We start from the raw sequence: 26,457 nt of genomic DNA, 5'->3' as shown, positions 1-26,457 counted from the left end.
ATTCGGCGCCAGCTCATAGAGCGAAGAGCACACAAGACTGGCTGGCGGCGCGTGAAATCGACTTCATCCGGCACGAAGACTGGCCCTCCTCCAGTTCAGATTTGAATCCGTTAGATTACAAGATATGGCAACACTCGGAGGAAAAGGCGTGCTCAAAGCCTCATCCCAATTTGGAATCACTCAAGACATCCTTGATTAAGGCAGCCGCCGATATTGACATGGACCTCGTTCGTGCTGCGATAGACGACTGGCCGCGCAGATTGAAGGCCTGTATTCAAAATCACAGAGGTCATTTTGAATAAACTTTAGTGTCATAAGAATCTATGTTTTGTTAAGTTCATTTTGGTATATGAATGGTTACTTAATGAATAAACTTGTTTCAATTATTTTACATTAAACATGTGACAGAATTTATGACCTGACTAGGTATAATCTGAATTTCGGAAACGGCTCCAACGATTTTCATAAAATTTAGTATACGGAGGATTTCCGGGGCGATAAATCGATCTAGCTACGATTTATTTTCAGAAAATGTTGTTTTATTCGTGTTTTCAATAATCGACTTTATCGATAATTTTGATTTTTACTTTAAATAATCAGTTCATATTTTTTTTATTATTCTGTCGGTAAGATCGAAATATACTATTCATATTTCATTATTTTATCAATATGTAATTCGTATTTAAATATAATTTCTAAAAAACACAATTTATCAAAAAAGAAAAAATAGCGAGCAAAGCTCGGTCATTAACTAGTTATTAATAATTGCTTAATGCTTGTTGAAGTGGCGCAGTGAGATCTCCAAGTCTCTGACTGAGATAAGGGTGACCACTTTAAGGGTCAGAGAAGGGCAGTGGGTAGAAATAGATCGAAGTCGTTGTGGCCTCAAAGATAAGACGCCAGTTGTATTTAATGTCGAGCGACACGACTGAACCGGTGTTCGAATCCCACAGGCGGGTGCACATTGTTCTAATAAAATACAATTTCCACGGCGAACGAATAAACATCGGGTGGTAAAAATCAAATCCCACAAGGTTTGTAATTAGGGTTATTACTGTACAATTCAGACGTAGACCTCAAGTCTCAAGGTGGGGTGCTAACTCGCTCACCTGTCTATACAATAAAAAACAATAATAATATTTTCCGTTACGAGCGACGCCATCTCTCGTCAAATAGCAAAAACGTTATTCCTATATCGATGTTCCGATATCTGGCACATTTAACTCTGTTATCGTGGTGGTGAGGGAGTCCATATAGAGTCCCTTCTTTATTTCGCTGTAAAATCGTGTTTTATGTAATTAACACCACAGTTGAAACAATAGCAGTTTTATTATTACTTTTATTATACACATTACATTTTATTTTTCGTTTTAAATTTTCGGCGGTAAAATTTTTAATAGATTTTATGACCTGATAACCAAGACCTTTAAGTCATGTCTTATATTTGTATGTTTATTTTTATGAAAAATTATAATATGGAGTGAAATGAAATGAAACGAAGACAATTAATTTGTGACATTAATGAACTGGAATGAAATTAAATGAGATGCGGTAGATGATATGGGATGAAATATAATCTCAGTAACATGGTGGTTATTTATTACTGAAACTTTTTCAGTGGGTTTTTTGGATAACCTCGAGAAGCTACGTCCAGCGGCTTTGTTTCATTTTCCCATATTTGTGCACTTTCACAGATATTAAACAGTTAATAAACCACCGTAATTACACATTTAAGCCTGAAGAAACACTAATTAGACAAAATAAAACAAAATCATACAACTTCACTCCTCGCGTTCCCGCCAAAAAGGCCTCGGCGGTAAAAAAAAAGGTCCCGTGTCACAGACTATCTTCATTTTCCCACCTATCGTGCGTTCCGGCTTACGCAACATAAAAAGGTGCGTTCTTAAACGCCACAGCGGTAACTACAAACCCGACTCTGTCCTAAGTACTTCACTTCGGATCCTCCCGATCCACTGTCGCCATGTCGGTGCGTTTAGGTACCTCAAGAACCGGTCATTGTTCTCGTCGAAGGCGACATTGCGGTTGGTCGTAAAAATAACTCACAGACACAGTGCATTGAGATTGCTGGCCGGTTCTTTTCTACGGGTTTCGATTCCTATCCGGTGGTAGATTCAGTGACGTACTGCTCTTCCTAGCGGACTAGTGTTAGCATTGTCGTCGTCGTGGCCTAAAGGATAAGACGTCCGGTGCATTCGTGTTGAGCGATGCACTGGGGTTCGAATCTCAGGTACCAATTTTCTAATGAAATGTGTTATGATTTTACATTCATTTCCGATTATGCCAAGACATTTTCAGAACATTCCGGATTAAAACTTTCGAGAGTGTTCTAGATTCCTCTTGCTAATGTTGACGAGTTTCTGATGACAATTAGGATGCTCTTGTTACAACCGGAGCACCGAGGAAAGGTTCTAGAAGATTTACGAATTGCTTATAAAGAAAGTTCTTCTCATCCACTTCTTGCCGGCCACCCTGCGGAGGTCATCGCACCACATAGCTAGGGGACGTCCACGTTACGTCTTCCGCTGCACGGTCTCCACTCGAAGTGTGATGAAGTGTGAAGAAGTGGATGAGGAGAGCCGCAGACCGGGCTCAGTGGTGTGGATTGGGAGAGGCCTATGTCCAGCAGTGGACGACTGTGGGCTGTTAATGATGATGATGATGATGAAAGCTCTTCTTTTTTTATCTGCCTGTTCTAGTAACCTCATGGGGTTACAGTAGCTTCACCGGGCGTTTTTTTTTATATAATTGAAAGATTACTGGTGGCCCGGAGGCCTTTCCAGTTTCACCAGGACAGGTGGGCGAGCAAAGGCTCAGCCAGGAGGGGTGGGATTTGCTAACAGCTGCCCGAGCGCCTCCAAAGGAGACATAACAACTCAAGAGCAACTGCTTCGCGAATGAAACCGGGCGAGTAGGTGAGCTCACGAGGCTCAGTCAGGCGAATATGCTAAATTTTTTTTAATCGCTTATGTTGGTGGACGAACTCACAGCCCACCTGGTATTATGTGGTTACTGGAACCCATAGACAACTACAACGCAAATGCCGCCACCCACCTTGAGATATGAGTTCTAAGGTTTCAGTATAGTTACAACGGCTGCCCTACCCTTCGAACCGAAACGCATTACTGCTCCACGGCAGAAATAGGCAGGGTGGTGGTACCTACCCGCGCGGACTCACAAGAGGTCTACCACAAGTAATAGCCGTAAAGTAAAAAGTAAAATCCAATTAAAATCATTAGTTGCTGTTATCTTTAATAAAAATAACAGGCAATTAGTCACCGACTGTTTTGCAATAACAAACACAGCGCATTCGTTACGGAGCGATCAGGGCAGTGAGCTAAAATGTTACAATCGGCAATTCTGGTGAGTTAAATCGATACAAATGAAATAAATCAATAAAAAGCTAATGGCCTAGTACTGTGGTTGGGACTGTTTGATTTATATGAAGACTAGCTTATGCCCGCGACTTCGTTCACAAATAATGCTTTATTTTAGAACAAATTTGGTTAGCATAAAAAACGTTATAGTGAGCCAACCTTAATACCTAGTCAGGTCATAAATTCTGTCACATGTTTAATGTAAAATAATTGAAACAAGTTTATTCATTATGTAACCATTCATATACCAAAATGAACTTAACAAAACATAGATTCTTATGACACTAAAGTTTATTCAAAATGACCTCCGTGATTTTGAATACAGGCCTTCAATCTGCGCGGCCAGTCGTCTATCGCAGCACGAACGAGGTCCATGTCAATATTGGCGGCTGCCTTAATCAAAGATGTCTTGAGTGACTCCAAATTGGGATGAGGCTTTGAGCACGCCTTTTCCTCCAAGTGTTGCCATATCTTGTAATCTAACGGATTCAAATCTGGACTGGAGGAGGGCCAGTCTTCGTGCCGGATGAAGTCGATTTCACGCGCCGCCAGCCAGTCTTGTGTGCTCTTCGCTCTATGAGTTGGCGCCGAATCTTGTTGGAATACCCAGTGCCTGTTATTGAACATGGTAAGAGAAACAGGTTCCACAAGGTTCGTCAGGACTGTATTTTGATACACAACTGCATTCGTTTTTACACCTTTCTCACAAAAATGTACCTCTGTTAAGCCCCAATAAGAAACTCCCAACCATACCATGAGCGAGTATGGAAAATGACCTCGTTGGACACGCGGAATAAGGTTGCTTGCTTCTTCACTACTGTGTGCGTACACCTTATCATTTTGTTTGTTGTAGCTCTCTTCTACGGTAAAAATTTTTTCATCCGAAAAAAGAATTTCCCGATATTTTTTTCCCGCGTACCGCTTCAACAAAGCGCGGCATCTCTTCAGTCTCAGGTCTATTAGACGAGCATTCAAACGATGTCCTGTTTTTCTTCGATATGCCCGAAGCCCTAAGTCTTCATTTAACACCCTTTTCACCGTGGTTCTGCTTAACCCCATCTGAAGGGCCAACAGTTTCTGCTTACGTTTGGGATTTCTTTGAATTCGCGCCTTCACAGCTTTTATCACTGCTGGAGTCCTAACAGACCGAGGGCGACCACTTCTAGACCTGTCATCTACACTAGAGTCTTCATTGTATCGTTTGATGGTACGGGTAAACGAATCTTTTGGTTATATTCAAATTTTTCAGTATGTTAAAAATTTGAATTGGCGCGTAACCGCAACGATGCAACGCAATAACTGCAACACGGTCTTCTTTAAGCGTCCACTCCATATTTAAAAATGAGTAAAAAGTCTAAAAGTATACATTTTTATTTTCATGAACAATTCGAAATTCGAATTCAATAAACTTTTTTGTGGCCAGCATTCTAAAAGAAAAGTTTTTACTGTGTGACAATACTTATGACCTGACTAGGTATATAGACATATGCTGTCGCGGACTTTTTTTAGATCTTTTAAAGCGGGACAATTCTGTCATACACTATTTTAGCGAAACTTTAACCGTTTCTGCAGCGCACGCAGCGGAAGCTCTCGAAATGGAAAAAAAACCCCGATTTTGAAACATTCTTTATTGGGGCTCACCTTCATTGGTCTTAGCGTGATGTTATATAGCCTATAGCCTTCCTCGATAAATGAACTATCTAACACTGAAAGAATTTTTTAAATCGGATTAGTAGTTCCTGAGATTAGCGCGTTCAAACAAACAAACTCTTCAGCTTTATAATATTATAAGTATATTTATATTCACCATATCATACGAATATGATAAACACGCAAATACAAACACTTATACTCTATTCCAATTACGAGGTCCCTTTTGACACTTCTTAGAACGTAACTCTTCACGTGTCGCATAAGTTGAAATAATAATATTTTTTCGTTCATGGTCGTAAACATTATTTAAAAAATACACAATCAATCTAAATCATTAAACAATTAATTCGCACACACAATAACATATACCAATAACATCTGTCAAATGGGACTTCGTAATTAGAATAGAGTATAGGGGGCTGTGATTCACTGCGAATCATATTCCCTGGTACCTAAGTCGTCGTCGTGGTGTCGTCGTACCCCCTTGCGGGGGCACGGAGCGCGCCTCGGGGAAACCCCTCTGCCCGGGCATTTAACTCCCCGCCTATCGAGGCAGGGGTGGTGCGCTGCAGGACTGAGTGAAGCAGGCTTGGAGTTGTGATGTTGGGTGGGATCGCTTTTTCTTCTTTCTTCCTTTTCTTCTCTCTTCAATCTTCTCTTCTCTTCTGTAACTGTGGCCCGCGCAAATTGTTGCATCAGTTCAATTATTCAACTAGCAGTTTGGGTTAATGTTTTAAAACCATCCTACTAGTAGGCTGTCATCCTCGTGTATTCAAATCAAATCCAAAAAAAATATTCAACATAAATGAAAGTACATACTTGTTGAACGTCAAAAAGAACTACCGCCAATTCACAAAAACTAGTCTCCGTCCTGAGAAGAACTGGCAAGAAACTCAGCGGGCATGTTTTTTTTTTTATATTAGATTTTTTTTTAATTTCTTTTTAACAATGAGTATTATAACGTAACAATTATTGCAATATTGAAATGCCCGGAGCGAGCAACTCATTCCTACTTTGTGCAATCTTCTAGATCTAGATAATCATTGACTTAATAGTAAGCTTTATTGCACAGATGTTCTTTAATAGTTTTCTGAAACCTATATTATTTTTAATGATTATTATCAATGACTAGCTGACCCGGCAGACTTTGTGGTGCCTCAATCGATAAATAAAAGACCTATACTTGTATAAAATAAACTTAAAACAAACAAAAGGAATCCGTCCGACGGGGGACACATCAATGGTAAAACAGAATTGTAATTTTTATTTCATTACGAGCATTTTCATATTTATCTACCTTTTAAACCTTCTCTGGACTTCCACAAATAATTCAAGATCAAAATTAGCCAAATCGGTCCAACCGTTCTCGAGTTTTAGCGAGACTAACGAACAGCAATGCCGTTGTAACTTACTTGAGACCTTAGAACTTATATCTCAAGGTGGGTGGCGCATTTACGTTGTGGATGTCTATGGGCTCCAGTAACCACTTAACACCAGGTGGGCTGTGAGCTCGTCCACCCATATAAGCAATAAAAAAAAACAAAAAAAAACAGCAATTCATTTTTATATATAGGTATATAGATAGATGACGTTAAAACTGGGTCATCCTCACTTTTTCCTACCTATCTGCTAGTAGTTTCAAAGAACTATTATTACCTTCACTCTGACTGGTTGTTGGGGCAGCTCAGTGGGTGAGCCCTGTGAGGTTTGTTAATACCGATGCAGTCGACCCGGAGGAGTCGACAAGACATATTATGGGCGATAGCGGCTTTGCGTTGCTTTAGGTATTCTAAAATGTGTTTGACTGTGACGTGCAACCTAACCCATACATCAGCTGAGTTTCTCGCCGGATCTTCTCAGCGGGACGCGATTTCGATCCGGTAGTAGATTCATTCGCGAAGCAGCTGCTCTTGAGTTGTTAGGTCTCCTTCGGAGGCGCTCGGGCAGTAGTTAGCAAATCCCGCCCCTCCGGGCTGAGCCTTTGCTCACCCACCTGTCCTAGTGAAACTGGAAAGGCTACCGGGCCATCAGTAATACTTCAATCATAAAAAAAGAATATAAGAAACCATGTTTTATGCTGATGTTTCTTGTGCTCACCGCAATCTTAATCGGATATTTGCACCGTAACCGCCTGAGAGGAAGCAATGAACTATTCTTTGTCTCATTCAATCGAAAGGGGATCGGAAGGATCCGAAATGCGAAATAGCTTTTGTCGTTGTAGGCCGTTCTTTGTCCCCTCGTCAGGGTCGCGGATGTAATTTGCAATTTCCATCGAAGACGTGCGTTTTCTGCATTCCTATTTGCTGTATTTCTATTTCTCGTGAAATAGAGAAAACGCAGACTGAAATCTTCTATCTATATATATAAAAATGAATTACTGTTCGTTAGTCTCGCTAAAACTCGAGAACGGCTGGACCGATTTGGCTAATTTTGGTCTTGAATTATTTGTCGAAGTCCAGAGAAGGTTTGAAAGGTAGATAAATATGAAAATGCTCGGAATTAAATAAAAATAACAATTTTGTTTCTCCTTTGATATGCCCCCGGCGGACGGATTCCTTTTGTTTGTTTTATGTTTATTTCATACAAAAGTTTAGGTCTTTTATTTATCGATTGAGGCACTACGAAGTCTGCCGGGTCAGCTAGTAAAGAATAAATATAGATAAAAAAACAAAAAATCCACGTCTAAATAACAGCCAACCGAACTGATCTTGTTGATATGCCAGTCAAGATAGGAGCCTCCGTTTCACCTCGAAGGCACCGTCAGCGAGTGTTCTTGGCATGAGCCGCGCGTCTGACTGCAGTGTTGACCGCGGTAGCTTCCTTAGCGGGCTCTGATCTCAGTACCGGGGAGCCATTTAGTGGGTAGGGCCTTCAATACCATCCTTGGGTCACTTCCAATATCTGTGGACAGTCCAGTCCCATATAAACTGCGCGCCCTATAGAAGCAGGGATCTCCTAGGAGGATCGGCCCATGACCCAAAAAAAATAGATATTCGAGGGAAGTTACAAAACTATTGTATCGGCCATCGGTTCTCGACGCGCGTTCGAATTGTCAAATCAATAGAACGTCTTCAAGTCGGTAAAAAAAAACATTAACAATTTCATCACAGATCAGATATATAGATAGGATGGGTTTATGCAGGCGTATTAATATAAAAATAGCATTTAATTTAATAAACATATAAAAACAAACAACATTTAATTTTGTTACTTGTTAATTTTGCAGGTGGTCGCCTTAACGACGTTAGTGGGGTCGGATCCGTCCCCTGGATTAGTCTTCGATTACCCAAACGTGAGTAATGTTTTAAAATAGAATTTTTTATATAAGTAATATACTTTATTTATTATAAAAAAAAGAACACAATATTCCTAACCTAAAAGTATATATTATCCGCAACATGCTTCGTCAGATTAAAGAAATAATAAATATAAATATAATTGTCGTGAACACATTTTTTTTTTTAAAAGTTCGTTGGTATAATAACCGGCAAACTTCTTGAGCATTTGTTGACGTAGTGGGGGTAAGTTTGCGCATGGTACACTCACGTGCAAAAACATTACTTACTCTGCGTCATAATGCTATTAAATTATTAAAATCAACATATGTATTTATTTACATATTTATTAGAACATCAACAAAACATATAGGTTAATAATTGTAATAATTTAATCTTGGGGTAAAATAGATATTCCTTCTATTAAGTCAAAACTAGAGCTGTTGCCAGGTCTTGGTTCAGTTGAAGCGAAGCTGGTATTTGTAATTTTTTTTTCGTTATCATTATCTTGACCATCATCATCATCACTGTTTTCGTCACCCGAGTCGCTATCATCGTGATGAGTCGACATAGGGCTCATCGGCGTAGTTTACAACTCGGTCGATTCGGTCTTCTTTTTTGTCTATAATTAATTATTTTTTGAAGATATTCGATTCGTAGTAATCGAATGTTACTTTTTTCATTTACCAGCTTCCGATTATTTTCTGTTCTTTTCTTCCATCTGAAGCCTAGCTCTTTCATAATTCGTCGTAAGCTTCATTCAGAGCCATTAAAATTTATATCTTCTTTAAATTTTTCGAAGCCTTTCTACGGTACGGAGTGTCGCTGCTTGTTATGTAGTTATTATGATTACATCTTTTTATTACAGATTGAACGAAACTATCCATTCCGGTAACTTTCTTCTTCCCTGATCTTTTCTTACCCGGAGTCCGAAACACGGCGAGCAAGCCAGAGCCTTTAGCTTCGTTAATAATGCACCTAACAGTACTCACTGATGTTTTTGTTGCTTCCGAAGTCTGTTTTAATTTTTCCATATCATTCTTCCCCTGTTTTATAATGAAGCAATATACATCGTACACAATTTTTCTAACCTTTCTTTTAAGTACTACACCAGTTTGTCACGGCATAGTGTATGTTTTATAAAAAATCAACAAACACTCAACAAATAGCAATGGCAACAAAGTCCACAAGCAATTATAACAAATAACTTAACGATTAATAACGATAGACTTTCCACTGTACGCAAGCGTACTTTTGGGAGCAAGCGGAATGAGGGCGCGGTGCGGGACGCAAGGCTCGACTGATCTACCAATAACGCGCTCGATACGATTTCCCCTGCCGTTGCGCCTCACCCTCACCACCAAAGTGATCTAAAATTCGGTTCTGCGCAGTCAAGGTCATTTGCTTAAGAAGTTTGCCGATTACTATAAACGTTCTGACACTCTTTTTTTTAATATTCATGTAGGAACGGAACGGAGCGATATGGATGAATGAGAGATATGAAGCATGACTGAGTGAGAGAGATAGGAGATGTCGTGTTAGGAAATAAGAAAGGCGACGAATGATTTTTTTTATTGCCCTTGTTGTCAGACGTGCATACGGCCCACCTGATGTTGAGTGGTTACCGTCGCCCATGGACTTCAGCAATGCCAGAGGCAGAGCCAAGCCGCTGCTTACCGCTTAATACTCTCCACAAGCCTCGAAGAAGGACATGTCATAGCGCTCGGGAAACACCGTGGAGGGGAGCTCATTCCATAGCCGGATGGTACGTGGCAAAAAATATCTCTGGAAACGCACTGTGGAAGACCGCAGTGGCTCCAGGTAGTATGGATGAACTCTACTCCGGTGGCGGGCGGTGCGATGGTAAAAACGATATGCCGGTATCATCTCGAACAATTCCTCAGAGCATTCCCCATGGATCATACGGTACAAAATACAGAGGGAACCGAAGTCCCTCCGCAGACCCAGAGGTTCCAAACGATCCGTGAGAAAAAAACGAGACACAGAGTTTTATTTCATAAGCAACAGGAGAGTACCTACCTAGTTTCCGGTAATTTCATATTTAAATCACCAAAGTTTGTTGTGCTGTTCTACGAACAAACAGCGGTCTTGTTGTCAAATGTTCCTCAGAATTACCAAGAAGCAGAGACCGAGTAAATATTGCCTGGGAAATATATATATTTTTTAAATACTGACCTTTAGTTACGTAATAAATGAAGTACATATTCAATTTTGTAAATGTAACAATTGGATAGATATATATTTTTTTTTTGTTACACGATCGTTTTTAATAATAACTTTCTTGTTTTAAAATTGTAATGTACGTTTTAGAAGATTTTTCTATACTAATATTATAAAGAGGAAAGATTTGTTTGTTTGTTTGTTTCGAATAGGCTCCGAAACTACTGGACCGATTTGAAAAATTCTTTTTCCATTAGAAGCCGATATTGTCCCTGATGAACATAGGCTACTTTTTAAAAAAAAAAAAAAATTATTTTTTTGGTTTCATGTGTTTTAATGTTTCCGAAGCGAAGCGAGGGCGGGTCGCTAGTAAGTTATAACTGCAAATATCAAATTAGTACAATAAAAATAATCGTTTACTAAATTACATAATTTGGTTTGCATCTAAATTTTCAGTACGTACATGTCGGCGTTAAGCCAGGGTTTTCACACATAAGTTATTTTATAATGACAATACAATACAATTCTATAAAACTTTAACATTGCTTGTTTACAACAAAAAGCCACGTCTGAGTTATTCAGTGGTTCTTACACAATTAGCCATTTTGTGATTGATGGTTATAGCAACTACAACTTCTTTTATACAAACAAATGTAATTACTGCGAAACAATTCACAAAATATAGCTTAATATTCACAATACATATTTTAGTGATTTTTACATGACTGACATTTAATTTATTTTACATGAATTACTTTTAAGTACTATTAACTAACAATGTTATTATCCAGCCTAATAATAGATGGCGCCAACAACATCATTGCATAACAATTACAATACTTAATTATTACTGTTAATTATAATATAAATTATTTTCAATATTTATGCTTTATTCATATTTAATTATTTATACAGTCATTTGTGTTTTTAAACAATAATATAAACATTAAACATATTCTGAACATTTTCACATCAAAACAGTGTCTGCTAATTATTAAATATGGTAGAATAACAATTTCATCTTGCTAATAATAAATAAATATTAACATAGAATAAACTAAACTATATATTATTATGTTAATTATTGCCAATAGTGGCGTTTGCGCCCATATACACTATAGATCTTTGCAAAATACATACCTTTTAGATCGATGCCCTCGGGAGCTTATTTGATCCGGTGCGACTGTCGGCCATTTTGCTTTTTTGCCATGTCTATTTTTCATTCCAAGACTAAACTTAATTTCTGTACATTTTTTAAAATACTTTTTTTTAGTACGGCAATCAAGTCTGTCGATACCATTGCTATATACCAGTTTCGAGTTTTATAAAAATCTTTAATTATTATATTAATGTAATGATATCAAATACTCTAGACAATGAGAGACTTAACTGCGTTTTCTGTGATATAAATACGAGTTTATTAACAATATAAAATTAAAACTATAATAAATTTATCTAACAACATATTCACTCACCTGTAGTACACCCATAACACATATATAATGTTATGGAGTATTTCAGAATGAATAAACAGTAAAGACTTCATTGTATTTTCTGTGATATAATAAGAAAACAACATTTAAAGCCCTTACTCTCTTTTAAAATTAATATTAATAACTAGCCGTACTCGCCGGCCTGGTTGGGCATTTAAAATTATCATTTTCATTTATCATTGTTATTATCCTAACTCCCTAGTGTCCAACACTCATATAAATACTAGCCTATCCATTAAGTACATGTATTTTCTACATGGATACCATGTTTCAAATCAATCGGATGCACGGTTCAGTAGTTATAACGGAACATCCGTAAAAACCACTGTAGATTTATATATTAGTATAGATTAAACAGTAAACAGTATTAATAAACTATATAAAACTCAACTCTCTTTCTACTGAATAACCGACTTCACTCCATGACCCAATGAAACAGAAAATATCCTTTTTAAAAACTAAAGATTCTTAAATAATAAAGGTTTTTCTGTAGACATATAAATACGAAACATTTAAATCCCTGAATATCTCTATTTAAATTTATATTTTAAACAATATCATTATAATATAAGTAATTTATATTATCTATACTTATAGCCGATACCACATCCCTAGAATTATCGAGAATATTCCACACATTTCGAGTATTGTGTTTCCGTTGTCTGTCAATAGATGGCGTTGTACTTCTCGAACGTTCTAGGTGCTACTAGATCCTTCGATATTCGTTCGACTATGCGGCAATAGATGGCGTTACTCTTACTATCGTAACATTATATTAACACTGAATTAACGAAAGAAAAAAAATCACGCATCTTCATATTTCGCGTACTACCTTCCAAAAAGTAATTTTTAAATTATTTTTATTAATAAATACGTAGAAAAAAGTTTGAATTTATGATAAGCTACAATGGTTTTTTATCAGGTCAAAGATGAAATCTACGAGCAGCCAGTCAATTTGATGAATCCCAAAAAGGTTCCGCACGCTAAGGTAGGTTCATATGTGATTCTTTGAACTGATAACTTCATATGTGAGGGTAAACCGCTTCATTACGTAACGCGTTACGGCGCAAATTTTTATTTATTCCGCACCCCAGCGCTTAACAGTACATTAGTACTTTCTTAAGCCATTAACCCACCTGTCTTCATAGATTAGGTATAATTACAGCCAGACCGGTTTTTGATATTGGCCTGAGACGACCTTTTCTATATTTATCCTGTACCTGTTCGCTGGTAACCTAAGGAGTTATTCTAGCTACGCGCGGACGGGTATATGAGTTCACGGGCTTAATTTGAAGTATTTGCTAACACTAGTCCTGACAAGGCCATGGCTTCGCTGAATCTATCACTGGATCGGAATCGCGACCCACTAAGGATCCCATAGATACAGCCCACTGAGTTTCTCACCGGATCTTCTCAGTGGGTCGTGTTTCCGATCCGGTGGTAGATTCTGCGAAGCACGGCTCTTGCTAGGGTCAGTGTTAGCAACACTTCCAGTTTGAGCCCCGAGAGCTCACCTATACGCTAGGGTAACGCTAATATAGGCTCTGACAATATAATCATGATAGTGTACAAACTTATAATTTCAATTAATTATAGTCGAACTTCGACTATAATTAATTGCTTCCTTTCGACGTGTAAAAAGGATAAGCAAACGAACAAATACTATTACTTTTATGAAGTATAGTTACATTATTTGACGAAAATTTAATGTAAATATTAGGAGTGTTCAATAAAAATTTAGTATGACGCGTTTATCTTTTACTAACTTTATTTTATTCTGTAGTACCCATAGCACAGGGAATCTTAATTTGAGGCCGGATGAACGTGCGTGATTTGTTCCTATGTATATACCTAATGTTATTGTTATAACAATATTATTTAATTCCCACAGGACGATCCCTTGGAAGCGACCAAAGCTAACGACGAGACGTGGCCAACATTCGACTTCTCCAAATTCGAGTCGTATCTCAACAACGACGGCGACCAAGGCAGCAACAGAATAAAACGCAAAGCTAAGGTATGTAGTCTGTCGATTACATTACCATAAAATTGTCAATAATGCCACATGTGACTAATGGTTCAAGAAGGCAGCACATTGTGAAATCTATGGTCTGGCCGTTAGCTGACTGACAGACAAAATAGTTGACACGACATGACAGTTGACATTCCCGCCAAAAGCTACAATACTTCAGTGAACTACAAATATTGGAACGAAGTTCCTTATCGCGCGTTGTGAAAGGGGGCTAGACGGAAAAAATTCTTACGAAAAGTTGTCACGACACTTTTTGCTATAAATTCTTACGAAAAGTTGTCACGACACTTTTGGAACGAAGTTCCTTATCGCGCGTTGAGAAAGGGGGCTAGACGGAAAAAATTCTTACGAAAAGTTGTCACGACACTTTTTGCTATAAATTCTTACGAAAAGTTGTCACGACACTTTTTGCTATAGTAAGCTATTGTAAGCTGTGCGGTGTCGCATGTTTCTCTGTCTGTCTGTCTGTCTCTCTCTCTCTTTCTTCATTACTCGAATAGAACTTTAAATTAATATTTTTTAATGGGGAACTTCGTTCCTATCCGGTGTCCCACGACACCACACATCTTTTTTGTTCTTCCTTATTTTTTGGCTCCCGCACGGTTTGCGCATTAGCTAGGGTGAAGTAATAAGATTCTTACAATTCGCCGTTTTAATAATTTACCGTTTATGAATAATAAAAAAACGAAGGTAACCCAAATTAATCAACTGAGATGAAATGATACGAGATAATATGGGATGAAATATATCTCTTTTTTTAAAGGGATTTCTTGGAGGATCCCGAGAAGTTACCTCCAGCGGCTTTGTTTCATTTTGCGAGAAAATACATATTAAATTATTTATACAGATTGCACACTTAACACGGGAAAATGTGAAATTATAATGAAGGGCCAATAAATAATTTTGTCTGTGGACAATACCCTCTATATGTTTGAACTCTACTTGACCTCATTATTACGATTATATTATTACTGTAATTAACATAATTATGTTTGTTTAGATATATTAGAAATTAAATACGTAAGGCCATATTTCCAAGAATATTTTTATATCTAACATGCCTAATTAGTGATGCATAATTTAAGCGATCATTTTTTTCTTTTTTCCTAATGATGTCGATGTAACTTTACAGTTTAAAGTTTAAAAGATAAATATTATAGGTCGTTTTAAAATATGTTTAGCAAAGAGGAGCTCATTACAATAATATGTTCTTATGATGAGATGACTATTATGATGATTAAAAGATACCCTGTCCACTTCAGAAAGACGAAACTATTATCTACAAATTACTACAAGTTTGAACGAAGCATATTTAATATACATAGAGCCAAACATCTACATAGATGTCATAATAGATTATTCACTTAATATTTGAGGATGTCATGTCAATTATTTCAAATTTCGAAAACCGAACGATGTTTTTACTCTGCTCCCGGTAATGTGAGCGGTTTTTTTTTCTGGGCCAGAAGCCGACCTCCTTCCTTCGCGCGCGAATTAGTGACGTGCCGAGTATATATATATTTTTTTGCGAATACGCAGACGATTGCAAGATTTCATTTAATATAAATCCAACCTTCAACTATCGCATCCTTCACCGAGGCAGAATCCAACCCTAATTGTAACCAAAAGAGGGCTTTCCTAGAAGTAATTTGTTCTACGTAGCCTCTACGTCTGGAATTACCTTCCCCATTTCCCCATCAGAATTGGAGCGCTATGAGATTTCTCCTTCGAATTGAGGCTTGAAAACAGTTTATTCCAACATTGTGCGTTGCGCCTAACAATACTGATGGCGTGTGTCTCGCTTAATCGAATAAAAACGTTGACAATCAACCGTTTAGATACTGGTATCATTTTTTAGCCACCTAACTGTCAGCGGATTCGAGGGACCTATTTTGGCCTCGACTTGATACAGAGTCACGACCCACTGAGAAGATCCGGTGAGAAACTCAGTGGGCGTGTCTTTGAAATTGTCGCTGACGTTAATTATACGACAGTCGTAATTAAAGGTTTAATTCGATTTAAACGCATATGAGTCAAAAAATTTGTCGGCGAACAACTTTTTGGTCTCAGTGTCTAATGAAGAAGCAATTTGAATCGACTCACCCGGTCCTGAGATAAAGGTGCTTAAAGTTTTTCGAGATTCGTAGGAGCTACTCGTGCCATTTTTCTGTCATGGCGAGTTTGTAATGCGGATTATGAACGGGAACATTGACCTCGTTGTTGCCATATAGTGCGATCATTGTCTATCACTAAATACATCTAATGGCGGCGATCATAACAATAATTATTGTAATCTACTACTATAATATATCATAGATCGGAGAGGAAGTTGGTTCTGAGTGCTCGCGCGATGTGTTTGTGTATGTGTGTAATTGCTGCCATGTTGAACCCGACTACCGATATCTTGAACCAACCTGCCAATGGGTTGGACCCAACTGACGATATGAAGGACCAGACTGCCAATATATTGGGACCAACATCCGATTTTTTATTAACTTAAGCAATTATAATTAGACAATAATAATTTAATATTAAAACAAGAATAAAATAAGATTACGCTATATTTATAAACATTAACAAAAGCAAAACATTAACTGTCCCCTTCACACTCATAAGCTAGATCGCGCGAGAGAGAGATGGGCAGACTTTTCATGACGCGCATGTAGTGCGACGTCACGCCGCGCGCTTATTCACAAACATTACACAAGCGCAACGTGTGAATGTGTTGAACGCGAGCTACATGGTAGGCGTGTTGGTGTTAGGTGCTATGCAACAGCTTAATCTATTTTAACTAATACAAAACTTACGCTTTTGAAGAGAGCTAGGGAAGCTTATACAAGAAGAAAAAATGAATGCGTAACGTTAATTAGGTTACGTAAAACATTGTGAAATTTCGCAAAATAAAAACCTACACGAGCAGATCCGTGATTTATGTAAAACTTTGAAGCTCAAATAGAAATTATAAACGAATTGAAACGAGGAGAGCGCCATCTCGAACACAAAACTAGAATCATTTATAAACATGTACCTAGAGACGGGAGAACGTCGAAACACACGTAACGAAACGAAAGATCGCGTAAATTATACAATCGCAGAATCGACGAGACTGACGAACGTTTCTTTCTAACGCAGAACACCCGTCGCTTCGACACGGTCAGCGGCCCGAAGCTTCGCGAGCGACCCCACCACTATCTCTACCCGGAACCGGTCAAAGACAGGATCCTCGAGTTCACGACCACAACAAAGAAGCCGGGTATCCTGCCGGACCAGATGAATCCGGGCGTCATATTCAGGGTGCGAATGTCAGACGCCATTTTACGTATCAAACAGCGAATGTACGAGGACCCGGAGAGGCATATAGAAGCGGACATCATATACACGAACCTGATAAAGAAGATCGTTATGGACGAGATCACCAAGTTCCACAATCTACTGCTCATGTACAAAACCGACAGGAGCATCAAGGAGCATTTAGGAGAGTGTGGCGGCAGGATTTACAAATTCATAAGCTACATGACGATCAAAGTTCATATCTATTGCCTCTTCGATGCTCTGTGGATAGACGGCAACCCTTACGTGATCGGAGATGAGTATACCGTAACGCCGGTCGAGGTGCCTCCGATGCTGCAATGCGACGCGGCTGAATGTAACTCTGTCGTTTTCGTGGATTCGATCACTGAACCTAGAGACCTTGAGGAGTAACCAATAAACGGATTAAGGAGTTTTTGTGTTTTTTTTTGTGTTGCCAAATTCTTGGTGGTCTTAAGGTACTGTTACGCTCATTTCAAGCATGAAAGCATGCTTCTATTGAGCAGTTGCTACTTAGTAGCGTGTGTGTCGGAATGTTGCTCAAAAGTAGCATGCTTCTATTGAGCAGTTGCCACTTAGTAGCGTGTGTGTCGGAATGTTGCTCAAAAGTAGCATGCTTCTATTGAGCAGTTGCTACTTAGTAGCGTGTGTGTCGGAATGTTGCTCAAAAGTAGCATGCTCATTTCGAGTTTGCTTAAATATCAACAGGCGTGCGATTTTTGCGGCACGGGTGGAAGGGGGCGTGCCTAATGCGCGTCTAAACAGGTTTGGTTATTAAACATGCTAGTATCGATCAGTCGTTTGCAACAGGTATAATATAAATACATAGATAAAATACATAAATAAATAGCATACTTAAAACTAGCATGCCTATTGCTAGCAAATGTAAACTGTTCATAAGCATGCTCGTATTGAGCATACTCAATAGCACGCTTTTTAGCATGCTATTTTAGAGCATGTGTAATAGTACCTTTACCCTTATCGGATAAAACGTGGGATCGACGCAGCTTGGTCTTTTATCTGCTGCATAGGGATTTAGAACGTCAACTCTATTCGGGTGATATCTCCGGTGGTACATCCATTGCGACGTACCCTAGGAAGGGACTTTTTCTGTTTCTGCTTTTAGTAGTAATGCGTTTCGGTTTGAAGGGTGGGGCAGCCGTTGTAACTTTACTGAGACATTAGAACTCATATCTCAAGGTGGGTTTACGTTGTAGATGTCTAAGGGCTCGAGTAACCACTTAACACCTAGTGGGCTGTGAGCTCGTTTACACATCTAAGCAATAAAAATAAATAGAAATTATTTATATTTATTTTATCTATATATTATTTCTAACTGGAAAGGCAAAGGTATCATACCATACAGCCTGATCGTTTACAATTTTTTTTATATGAAACATGATAATATAAAGTGAAATTAAGTTGATTAATTGGGCAAATGAATCAATTGGCATGAAATTAAATGAGATATGGGAGGAAATGTAATCTCAATAAAATGGTGGTTATTTACTGAGAATTTTTCAGTGGGCTTTTTGGAAGACCTCAAGAAGCTACGTCCAGCGGCTTTGTTTGATTTTCCCACATTTGTGCACTTTCACAGATACTAAACAGTTGATAAACCATCGTTATTATACATTTAAACCTGAAGAAAACTAAATAGACAAAATAAAACAAATCACACAACTTTGCACCTCGCGTTCCCGCCAAAAGTCGTCCTTTCTTCTTTCAGTGTTTCTTTTAGAGGCCTGAATTGCGCTAACGACATTTTCAAGATACGTTTGCAAATAGACAAGTTCCGAACAACAACGATTCATTCGCGAAGCAGTTGTTGTCTTGAGTTGTTAGGTCTCCTTTGGAGGCACTCGGGCAGCTGTTAGCAAATCCCACCCCTCCGGGCTTAGCCCGTGCTTGCTCGACTGTTCTGGTGAAGCTGGAAAGGTCTCTGTGCGGTCAGTCTACGGACTTTTTTTTTATTGCTTAGGTGGGTGGACAAGCTCACAGCCCACCTGGTGATAAGTGGTTACTGAAGCCCATAGACATCTACAACGTAAATACGCCACCCACCTTGAGATATAAGTTCTAAGGTCTCAGTATAGTTACAACGGCTGCCCCACCCTTCAAACCGAAACGCATTACTGCTTCACGGCAGAAATAGGCAGGGTGGTGGTACCTACCCGCGCGGACTCAAAAGACGTTCTACCACCAGTAAAAAAATTCACACTAAAAAATTTCACTCGATCGATGGATGATTTTCTCTGTTCCGTTTCCTCCAAGCCTCTAAAGATGTAGATAGCGACTGTGACGTTTAAACGACTTGCTATGAAAAACGCAAAGCTGGTAGAACACACAAAACTGTAGCGTTCTCTATAAATTTTCAATGAATTGCTCATCTTGATCTTATTACACTGACTAAAGACCGTTGATAGCGGTTTTCTTATGAGCATCTTATGCATCTTGTGAATTTTCTTATGAGCATCTTAAGAGCCCGAAAGATGCCCTGCCAACACCATTCCATCTATATCTGTATCTATTTCTATCTGTAATCTGTATATATTTCTGCAGCCATTGTACTGTAAATCTAAAATTTAGAACTCATGTCTCAACATGGGCTGAGGCAATTACGTTGTTGATGTCTATGGTCTCCGATAACCAATCAATGCCAGGCAGACCGTAAGCTCGTTCTCCAGATTAACTAATAAAAAATATTAGCATATAACTTACCAGGTATGAACAGGTTACTGTCGACCAAAGACGCTCCTACTGGAAGAAATACAATAGATCTCTTTCTTAATCATCGTATGAAGAAAAGTAATTCATAGAAAGACCAGGTTTCGTTCCAGAGACCGATTGTACATGGAAAAAATGTTCTCTGGAACACAACCGGCGAAATTGTTTGGGTTACCAGAAAACGAGACAACGGAATCTCTTAGAATAATTCCTCAGAACATTGCAGGATGGTCAAAAAATTCTTTAATTTCATTATCGCATTCCAGCGCCGCCGCGGCAAAAGCAGGCGTCGAATGAAGTATAATAGTACGCCAAGCGATGAATTTGAGGTAAGGACTAATTTATCAATCGATTCTAAAGCGATGGATCAACATCAAAGTTGTTAAGATTATTTGTAAATAGTATGGAGAGTACGGTGCACGCCCGCTGTAATTCATACTCAATCCTGTAGACCGAATGGTAAGCAGTCGACGTCGCCCAAAGCACGTCATTACGGATCCTCCCGATCCAGTAACGGTGATTTTAGGTACCTCAAGCACCGGTCACCGTTGAACCCTTCGCTTGTGACGAAGGGCTCGAAAAGTGAATTAACCCATAGACATAGCCCACTGAGTTTCTCGCCGAATCTTCTCAGTGGGTCGCCTTTCCGATCCGGTAGTAGATTCTACGAAGCACTGCGCTAGCTAAGGCTAGTGTTAGCAAATTCTCTCAGTTTGAGCCCGTGAGCTTGCCTACCAGTCCACGCGTAGCTGAACCCCGTAACATAACCTTAACTAGTAGGTGAGCTCACGGGGCTCAAACCTGACGACGTTACTAACACTGACCCTAGCAAGATCAGTGCTTCGCAGAATCTACCACCGGATCGGAAATGCGACCCACTGAGAAGATCCGGCGAGAAACTCAGTGGGCTGTGTCTATGGATTAATTTATTTCGGCGAGTATTGTGAAGCGGCCGCTACGCTAAGTATAGACCTAGTATTATTTAACTTGTCCGCCATCTTCATTTCGCAGTCAGGAAACACAACCACTTCGAGGAGCCCGAAGGCTCGCAGATCCCGCGACGACGACAGCAGCATGCGGCAGAGCAAAAATAAAAAGATAAAAAACAAAAAACACCGGCCCACATATGAAACGTACGATCCGCCCGTCAAGGTAACCTGTAGATAATAAATACAATGAATTCATAATAAGTAACCTTAAGACCTTGTTTCAAGGACTTTTTTGCTTAGATGGGTGAACGAGCTCACAGCCCACCTGGTGTTAAGTGGTTACTGGAGCCCATAGACACCCACAACGTAAATGCGCCATCCATCTTGAGATATAAGTTCGAAGGTCTCAAGTATAGTTACTTACAACGGTTGCCCCACCCTTCAAACCGAAACGCATTACTGATTCACGACAGATATAGGCAGGGCGACAGTACCTACCCGCGCAGGCTTCCTTCACCGTGGAAGTCAATCGTGAACATTTGTTGAGGACGTATATCATTAAAAAAATTGGTACCCGCCAGCGGGATTCGAACACCGGTGCATCGCTCAACCCGAATACATAGGACGTCTTATCCGTTAGCCCACGACGACTTCAATAATGATAAAGTACACAAAATAAGTATGGCAATTGGATTCTTCCGACGCCATTGTTGTCAGTATCGAGTATTTAAACATACTAGAGATCCCGCAGAAGTCGAAATTTGACTATAATTAATTGGAATTGTAAGTTTGTACACTATTATGATTGTATGTTATACTTCTATAATTACAAATTTCGCCAAGGCTACACTATAAAAATAAATGAATAAAGACAAACAATATTTAATCTATTCTCAATTTGACCACAGACGTCAAGAACAAAAGTTTGACAATAAATAAATAGTAGGCATGCGTGTGTGCGTCAAATATATGGTGTGTAGTGTGTGTAACGTTTTCTTTATTGATTTAATGTATCTTTTATGCATTATTTAAAAAAAAATTAGCATTGTGCACTTCTTCTCTATAGGTATTCTCTATAAGTGTGGAAAATTTCTTACTTCTCCGCCCGCGCAATTTTAGTAAAAAGGGATACAAAGTTTTTGACCTATGAACCTATCGAACCTTTAGAACTATAGAAACCCAACCTAAAAAATGTGATTTTTAGAAAATATGTGATACAATTTTCGAACCTAAAAGCCGTAAAGAAAGGGAACGAAGTGAAAGAGATCGATAGATAAGTGTGTCCCTCTTTAAACTACTTTTGGTATTTTACTATTTACTCTACTTTCTATGCTACTTTTATTATTAAGAGTCGCTGAAAAGGGTCGTTCTAGCTGCACACTTTGAATTAAAGTCAAAATCTAAAAATTTCGAAATGGGTGCGATGTGTTCTTTAAGTTTATTAAAATAAAAAATCTTTTTTAGTCTATAAAATTATAAAAGGAAAAAGTACTCTTTCCGTCTCTTTTCAATCAGGCGCTAACCAAAGTACAATTTTAAAATCTAAAAAATGACAATTCTTTATTTAGATGTTTGACATTTACCAAAAAATAAGAATTTGGATTATGCAACTTCATTAATCAATTATAATTCAATTCTAAATAATGGAATTCGTTGTTCGGCAACTAAAGACTGATTCCGGAAAATAACTTGTTGTTTGAGAAAAATTGACTCGAATGAATTTTTGTTCACTAGTTATTAAACATGTTAAAATAATATGTTTCAGCAATGGGAGTCCGGCTTTGTGGAGATGCCTAAGGATCTTTACCAGGCTCACCTGAGGCCGGGAGTGATCTTCAGAATCCACATGGCCGAAGCGATCTTGAAGATGCAGTACCGAAAGTAAGAACTACTTTTGTTAGTTGCCTGGAAGTTATGAGCTCTGATCAGAAGATATTCGATATCTATCTATCTATTTATATAAAAATGAATTGCTGTTCGTTAGTCTCGCTAAAACTCGAGAGCGGTTGGACCGATTTGGCTAATTTTGGTCTTGAATTATTTGTCGAAGTCCAGAGAAGGTTTAAAAGGTAGATAAATATGAAAATGCTCGGAATTAAATAAAAATAATAATTTTGTTTTTCCTTTGATGTGTCCCCCGTCGGACGGATTCCTTTTGTTTGTTTTAAGTTTATTTTATACAAAAGTTTAGGTTTATTTATCAATTGAGGCACTACGAAGTCTGCCAGGTCAGCTAGTCTTTATATACATATATAATTCTACTATACGTGTGTATGTCATTGAACTCCTCCTAAACGGCTGGACCGATTTGATTGATTTTTTTTGTATGCGTTTGGGTGGCGCCCTGGATGGTTTAGATTCACAAATCAGCCTGGCAGATGGCGCTGCAGTCGGTACCTATTTGAATGAATTTTTGCAGGACAACGTCTGTCGGGTCCGCTAGTATCCTATAATATACGATGTGTACTTATTAAGCCGTATCTTTTTTTGTTTTTATTACTTAGATGGGTGGACGGGCTCACAGCCCACCTGGTGTTAAGTGGTTACTGGAGCCCATAGACATCTACAACGTAAATGCGCCACCCACCTTGAGATATAAGTTCTAAGGTCTCAGTATAGTTACAACGGCTGCCCCGCCCTTTAAGCCGAAACGCATTACTGCTTCACGGCAGAAATAGGCAGGGCGGTGGTACCTACCCGCGCGGACTCACAAGAGGTCCTACCACCAGCTCCTGTCCTGTATCTACATATCTATATCGGAATTTTTGAAAGTAATTTTCTTACATTAAAGACGTCCTATTGACATGACAATTCGCACGCGCGTCGAGGGCCGATGATGATACAATAGTTTTGTAACTTCGCTAATTTCGCTATAACATCCTGACATCGGTAACGACAGTATTGATTTTTTTGATTCGACTTGCTTTTATATCGTTTTTTTTTTGTTTTGTTTATAAAGTATTAGTGATTTTATGGACACTGAAGTCGAAACCATTTCCATTACCCAATGCATTATAAAATGTTTTTTCGCGAGGCAAAAATAAACAAGATGGCGGTATACATTCGCGCTGGCTAACAAAATTAATGAGCCGGTACGGTACATACGGGTAACAGCATTAGTTGTCAAATAGCGAAATTCTCTAAAAACAATAAAACAGTTTCCCGCGATAAAAAAATCAATTGAATAATTGAAATTCAACTAAAAAATGATTTTACTGTAAAAAAAGCGTGGGGTGCATGGTATCAGTAGTTATAAATATTTTATGAACAGATATAGTAGTAGAAGGGTTACCTATTTTGATAATATCCTGAAAAGCATCTAGTAGTATTTTCTTTTTTTTTGTTGGATTTTGTATAAAAGCGTATTTTGTTAGTTTTTTTAAACTATTATTTTTTAACGTTCTCGATAGCGTAAAAGTTAACCCAATTTTGTATGCAGTTGGAACAGCGGCCCTGTCGGGACTGTCGTCGCCGAGCATACTGTGGAAGAGCAACCCGGTCGGCGGTGTATTGCGTTCCGACCCGGCAGGCTGGTTCTGGCCCAGCGGGGTATCCCGGAACACCAGCGGCATCGCCCGGGCGGCCTGGCAGGGCCGCCGTACCGCGGAGACCGACGTCGTTGGTCGTCGACTATGGCCTCGACGACCCGTCGGTCGGTCGTCCTCGGGGTGGCGCCGCGTGTCTGGTTGTAGTGTTGACCGCGGGAACCCCCCTACTCTGACCGGGTTCTGACTCCGGACGGAGATCGGACGTCGGGTGTAAAAGTGCAGGGGAGTCGTTTAGTGGGTGGGCCCTAAAATTCCTTGGGCCCGCGGTCTGCTCTCAACACCGGCAGATCGTTGAGTCCCACATATCACGCGCGCCCCCTAGGCGCGGGGACCTCATACGAGGTTCGGCACCCGGCCCGAAAGAAAAAAAAAAGCTCCCTTAGCGGCAAACGTACACAAACGATCCCATTCCATACAAATATGAGTTTACTTTTACGCTATCGAGAACGTTAAAAAACTCGTACTAAGCACACAGCTCTCAAAGCGAGTAGCGGCCTTAACGTTGTTACGTTTACGGGCTTCGGTAGCCACTTAATATGCTCGTGCGCACGTCTGTGCAATAACTGGTGGTAGGACCTCTTGTGAGTCCGCACGGGTAGGTACCACCACCCTGCCTATTTCTGCCATGAAGCAGTAATGCGTTTCGATTTGAAGAGTGGAGCAGCCGTTGTAACTATACTGAGACCTTACAACTTATATCTCAAGGTGGGTGGCGCATTTACGTTGTACATGTCTATGGGCTCCAGTAACCACTTAACACCAGGTGGGCTGTGAGCTCGTCCATCCATCTAAGCAATAAAAAAAAAACAATCTTCAGTTACGGCGAGGACAAAGACGAATCCGTGATAGAAGCCGACGTGGAGTATCTGCGTCTGACCCGGAAGGTTATCAACGATGAGATCACCAAGTTCGAGGACCTGAAGTGGCTGATCGGCTGGTTCAACAACCGCTCCGAGCTGATACAGGAGCACATGTGCAACACGAGATACTACGCAGTCGGTGAGTCGGGTTAAGGACTTGTAAGTCCACACGGGACTGCGTTCTATCTATTTCTAGCGCAATTTTTTTTTCCCACCTAAGCTGATGGTCTTCAAAGACCATGTCAGCGTAACCTTAACAAATAGGTGAACTCACGGGGCTCAAATCTGACGACTAACACTAACCCTAGCAAGAGCCGTGCTTCGCAGAATCTACCACTGGATCGGAAACGTGACCCACAGAGAAGATCCGGCGAGAAACTCACTGGGCCGTGTCTGGGCTAATTTACTCACCGAGTCCTGTACTTGGGGTACCTAAAACCACCGTTATAGCGCAGTCTTGCGCTCGCTAAGTTCTCGAGTGGGGCTGGGCATTATGGCGAAGCTTGGGGGAGGCTTGTCTCCTACGTCCAGCAAAGGACGTAGGAGAGTTATCTCACCAAGATAAATGCTCTTGACCGAAATATATATAAATAGAATCAACTGAAGAAGTCACTTCTAAGCGACTTCTCTTTAAATCCCCCACACGTTCGCTCTTTCGGTGAATACGCAAATGTCATTACACATTTAAACCTGAAGATACACTAAATTAACAAAATGAAAGAATTAAAACAAACTACCCTCCTCGCACGAATCTAGCGAGCCCCTGACTAGCCACTAACACACTCGCCACCAGCGCGATTGGTCTTCAATCATCCAAGCAACTAAAGTCAAGCAAAAAACTAAAGTCGTCGTGGCCTAAAGGATAAGACGTCCGTTGCATTCGTATGAAGCGATGCACCGGTGTTCGAATCCCGCAGGCGGGTACCAATTTTTCTAATGAAATAGTACGTATTTCACGTATTTTCAACAAATGTTAACGATTGACTTCCACGGTGAAGGAATAACATCGTGTAATAAAAATGAAACCCGCAAAATTATAATTTGCGTAATTACTG

The 26,457-nt window shown here is 39.4% G+C and overlaps 1 protein-coding gene across 2 annotated transcripts in view; it reads left to right on the top strand.

Moving 5' to 3' along the window:
- The window catches only part of LOC114247098 (uncharacterized), a 32,358-nt gene that overhangs the window by 3,946 nt on the left and 1,955 nt on the right, over positions 1 to 26,457 (top strand). The window contains exons 1-8 of one of the 2 annotated variants that reach the window (XM_089737955.1): positions 2,764 to 3,381; positions 8,275 to 8,340; positions 12,920 to 12,985; positions 13,889 to 14,014; positions 20,332 to 20,394; positions 21,077 to 21,217; positions 22,760 to 22,875; positions 25,360 to 25,541. In XM_089737955.1, coding sequence (XP_089594081.1) covers positions 3,361 to 3,381; positions 8,275 to 8,340; positions 12,920 to 12,985; positions 13,889 to 14,014; positions 20,332 to 20,394; positions 21,077 to 21,217; positions 22,760 to 22,875; positions 25,360 to 25,541 — 781 coding nt within the window. In that variant the 5' untranslated portion in view covers positions 2,764 to 3,360. Of the gene's footprint in view, positions 1 to 2,763; positions 3,382 to 8,274; positions 8,341 to 12,919; positions 12,986 to 13,888; positions 14,015 to 20,331; positions 20,395 to 21,076; positions 21,218 to 22,759; positions 22,876 to 25,359; positions 25,542 to 26,457 lie in introns of those variants that run through there. The other variant, XM_089737956.1, reaches the window with a different exon arrangement.

The sequence above is a fragment of the Bombyx mandarina genome, chromosome 24, assembly GCF_030267445.1.
Source record: "Bombyx mandarina strain Sakado chromosome 24, ASM3026744v2".
Taxonomy (NCBI): Eukaryota; Metazoa; Arthropoda; class Insecta; order Lepidoptera; family Bombycidae; genus Bombyx; species Bombyx mandarina.
Note: the sequence above shows the minus strand (reverse complement) of the source record. Positions and strands in the feature narration are given on the sequence as shown.